We start from the raw sequence: 4,729 nt of genomic DNA, 5'->3' as shown, positions 1-4,729 counted from the left end.
AATGTGTGTGCTGGATACAATAAGCGCTGGTGTGAACTCTCACATACATTTTGGCAAGGTTGACTCACAACAATACGGCAAGGTAAGTATTCCTAGTCCCAGCTCCATCTACGTATGGCGGAACTGAGGCTCAGAAATGTTCATCACCTTGTCCAGCATCACCCAGAGACCTGCTGGCCCAGGCCACTGACCATGCCTTCCACCATGTTGGAGTCCCTCCAGGTAAGGTCCAGGTTTAGAGGACTGATCCAGAAGGCCCCATACTCAGGCTGGGTTTCCCAAGGACCCAGTTCAGTTCTGGGGGCCTTACATTAACAATTTAGCCCCTGGAGTAACATTTTTTTAATTGAAATAAACATGGTTTCATTTTTAATTATTAATGGTACAGAAGACTTTTTGCTCTCACTAAAATTATTTTTCAAATCTTTTAAAAATTTTTAATTGGAAGATAATTGTTTTACAATATTGTGTTGGCTTCTGCCGTACTCTGCAACCAGGGAGCACTCTTATACCCATTCTGCACACAGGAGAGGGTCAGTACATGTGTTGATGACACTGGAGAGAATCTCACTCACTCCAGAAAAGCATGGACCCTTGACCAGTCTGCCAAGACCAACGTGAAAATATACTAGATGATTCTAGACCTGTATTAATTTCTTGTGGCTGCTGTAACAAATTATCATAAATGTAGTGGCTTCACGAAACACAAATTTGTTATCTGTTTTGAAAGACAGGTCTGAAGTGGGTTTTTCAGGGCAAAAATCAAAGTGTCAGCAGGACGGGTTCCTCTTGGAGCTCTCAGGGAGAGTCTGTTTTCCTTGGCTTGTGGCTGTGTCACTCTGATCTGATTCCCTTGCCACAGCTTTTCAAAGCCCTTGAAGGATAAGTGGAACTGAACCACAAATCGGGGAGGTGGGGCTAGGAAAGAGGGCGAGGTGTTCCCAGTCAGTCTCCCCAGAGTCTGTAAGTCAAGATGTGGGGTTGGGGAGCACAGCCCACTTCCTGTGAGGGCTGAGTCCACAGCGGCTGAAGCACCAGTTAGGTGCTTGAGAGCAGCAGGAATGGGGGGAGGCTGGGGGACCCGTGGGGACCCCACCAGGTCTTCAGGGCTGTGACTACTAAGGCCTGGGGCCTTCATTTTGGTGGGTAATTTGAAACCTCTAGAGTTTGGTGGGGTTTTTTTGCCATTAATTAGCACATGACATTATGTTGACTTTTCACATTCCTTGCTGTAGTATAACCTATGCTTCCATGGTTGGTGCAATTATAATATGCCAAAAAGTGGGGCCCAAGACACACTGACAACTCATTCCCATCAGAGAAATGCCCATCACATATCCACTGTCACAAGGATGGCTTCAAGGAGAGGCTGCATCTCAGGGAATTCTCGCCCAGGGATTGACATACATACGCTACTATATATATAAAGTAGATAACTAATAAGGACTTCCTGTATAGAACGGGAACTCTACTCAACACTCTGTTACAGCCTATATGGGAAAAGAATCTAAAAAAAGAGTTGTTCAGTCGCTCAGTTGTGTCCGGCTCTTTTTCGACCCCATGGACTACAGCATGCCAGCAGGCTCCTCTGTCCATGGGATTCTCCTGGCAAGAGTACTGGAGCGGGTTACCATTTCCTTCTCCAAAAAAAAAGAGGAGTAGATACATGTATGTGTATAACTGATTCACTTTGCTGTACACCTGAAACTAACACGGCATTGTAAATCAACTATAATTAAAAAAAATATCTCTGTGACTTTGACTCTTGGAATTCACACGTTCGATCCTCATGGGATGACGACTTGGTTTCTTATTGGAAAACAATCAAATCTATCGCTAAGGGGGACCTGGGTTGACTCATCTTCAAATCTGCTTTATAAAAAATTTTAATTTTGAAAGAATTTTAGACTTGAAAAAAGTGCTCCTGTATACTCTTCCCCATCTCCACTTGGCCTTTATGATTGAAATCTTTGTTAGTGTTTGAAAGCATTATCTTCTGGTGGCCTCTGCTAAGGGTTATGAGTCATTTTTCTGTCTTTGCTGTTCTTACTCCAGTTCTTGTCTTCCCGGTTTGGCACTGATTTCCGTTCCTCATGCCAACTGTGCACTAGAACCGCCTGGTTTTGCAGACCACGGAGGCCTGAGGCCCACACCACCAGTGTGCTCGGGGTCATCTGGGAACACAGATGCTCTATCCTTCCCTTTGAGCCCTGGGCAGGGTCTCAGGAGTCACAGCTTAAATGAGCATCCTGGGGGATTCTGATGCAGAAACCCACAGACCATCTTTTGAGAAGTACTGGCTTTATGTTACTTGCAAATCGGAGGGCCCTGATTGCCTTATGTGTGCCCTCTTAAATTGTGTATAGAAGTACTTAATGTTTTTGTTTACATTTCCACTGTGAGACACAGGGGAGGCATTGAGAGCTCTAGAGGAGAGGAGAGACCAGGCCAGGCTGTGCTGCACCAACACTGGCAACCTGACTGCCCATCTCAGAAAAGAACAGGAAACAGCTGCTTACCTCTGACAGTAAAGTTTTAGTCTGAGACTCACTAGAAACTTTTAGGTGCTTTCCAGGTGGCTCAGTGGTAAAGGCTCCACCTGCAATGCAGGAGCCACAGGAGATGCAGGTTGGATCCCTGGGTCAGGAAGACCCCCTGGAAGAGGAAATGGCAGCCCACTCCAGTATTCTTGCCTGGAAAATCCCCTGGACAGAGGAGCCTGGTGGGTTACCGTGCATGGGATCACAAAAGAGTCAGACATGATTTAGCTACTAAACCAGAAGAGAAATAGAATTGTGTGTTGCTTTAAGATACTCCATCTGTGGTCATTTGTCACAGCACCCACGGCAAACCATGCGGTGCTCTTACCATCTCTGATTGTGAAGCTGTGGAGCAAGGCCAGGCCATCGAACCAGTGGTTGTATCTGGTCTCGCCCACCGTGTGCATCCCAGGCCCATTGCGGAGCAGGATCCCCTGCAGCCAGGCTGGAATCTTGCCTGATGAGAGAAAGAATGTTTAGTTTCCAGCTCTGCACCTAAACCAAAAAGCTCAAAGAAGTGTCCACACAGCCCCTCTACCACTCACGGAATCTGTTCACTTCCAGAAAGAATGTGCCTGGCATTGTGTGGGCGCTGAGGGTACCGAGATGAACAGGCAGCATGCCTATGTTCAAGTGGGGCTTCCCAGGTGGCACTAGTGGGAAAGAACCTGCCTGTCAGTGCAGGACACGTAAGACACGGGTTCCATCCATGGGTTGGGAAGACCCCTGGGGGAGGGCATGGCAACCCACTCTGGTATTCTTGCCTGGAATCCCATGGACAGAGGAGCCTGGCAGGTTACAGTCCATGGAGACACAAAGAGTTGGACCCAACTGAGCACCCATGCACACTGCTTCCAAGGAACTCCTCATCCATTAAGAGACAAAGACTAAGGAAAATACCCAAAATACACTGTGATAAAGGCAGTTCCACAGACTCAGCAAGGGTGCTGGGTGGAGCAGAACTCCGCTCCAAGGTGGGTTGAGAGCAGGAGGGTGAGGAACACTTCCTGGAGGAGGTGACCTGGTTGAGTTTTGAGGGAGAGTTGGTGTTTGCCTTGCAAAGGCATGAGGAAAGAACATTCTAGAGCTGTGCTGTCCCATGTAGGGGAACTGGGTACTGGAAACTTGGCTAGTCCCAACTGAGATGTACAGTAATTGTGAAATGCACACCAGATTCCAGAGATTTAGGATGAAAAAGAAATGTAATACATCTCATTAGCAATTTAAGAACATTAGCTATATGTTGAACTGATAACATTTTGGATATGTGGCATTAAAGGAAAAACACTATTAAAATTAATGCCATCTGTTTCTTTGTTCTTTTTGGTACGGGGCTATTAGAAAAGTTTAAATTATACGTGAGGCAGGCATTCCACGGCTGTTGGGACAGTGTTGCAGGTGCTGTCGGCGCCCTGCCCACGTCCCCTTGGCTTTCATCTCTCCCTGAAGGCTACTTTCTGCAAATACCTAAAGCTCTTCACCTGAGGGCTTTGTTCTCACTGTGGAGCAGCTCTGCACACACATGGACAAGCCAGAACCACGTTGGAGAGTTAATGCCCCTGGAAGCTGCTCTCACCCGACGACAGATGGGGTGCTGTGGGTCCAAGGCCACCACTTCCTTGCCCTCGGTGGACACAATGTGAGGCGTGGTTTATGCTTTGCCCAGAGGATGCAGCTCCAATAACTCCTGGTGGTCAATGGCTTGACAACGCCTCCTTCGCCCAGTGTTCCTTGGGATCAGATCAGATCAGTTGCTCAGTCGTGTCCGACTCTTTTGCGACCCCATGAATCGCAGCACGCCAGGCCTCCCTGTCCATCACCAACTCCCGGAGTTCACTCAGACTCACGTCCATCGAGTCAGTGATGCCATCCAGCCATCTCATCCTCTGTCGTCCTTCTCTTCCTGCCCCCAATCCCTCCCAGCATCAGAGTCTTTTCCTATGAGTCAACTCTTCGCGTGAGGTGGCCAAAGTACTGGAGTTTCAGCTTTAGCATCATTCCTTCCAAAGAAATCCCAGGGCTGATCTCCTTCAGAATGGACTGGTTGAATCTCCTTGCAGTCCAAGGGACTTGCAAGAGTCTTCTCCAACACCACAGTTCAAAAGCATCAATTCTTCGGCCCTCAGCCTTCTTCACAGTCCAACTCTCACATCCATACATGACCACAGGAAAAACCATAGCCTTGACTA

General features: G+C 47.7%; 1 protein-coding gene across 1 annotated transcript in view; it reads right to left on the bottom strand.

Annotated features, from left to right (window-relative positions):
• BCO1 (beta-carotene oxygenase 1) overlaps positions 1-4,729 on the bottom strand; it is a 32,364-nt gene that overhangs the window by 22,155 nt on the left and 5,480 nt on the right. Inside the window, 1 exon segment of the mRNA XM_010850795.1 lies at positions 2,869-2,997. Within this exon segment, the coding sequence (XP_010849097.1) occupies positions 2,869-2,997 (129 nt within the window).

Source organism: Bison bison, unplaced genomic scaffold, assembly GCF_000754665.1.
Source record: "Bison bison bison isolate TAMUID 2011002044 unplaced genomic scaffold, Bison_UMD1.0 scf7180017864295, whole genome shotgun sequence".
Lineage (NCBI taxonomy): Eukaryota > Metazoa > Chordata > Mammalia > Artiodactyla > Bovidae > Bison > Bison bison.
This window is presented reverse-complemented; position numbering and strand designations above follow the sequence as displayed.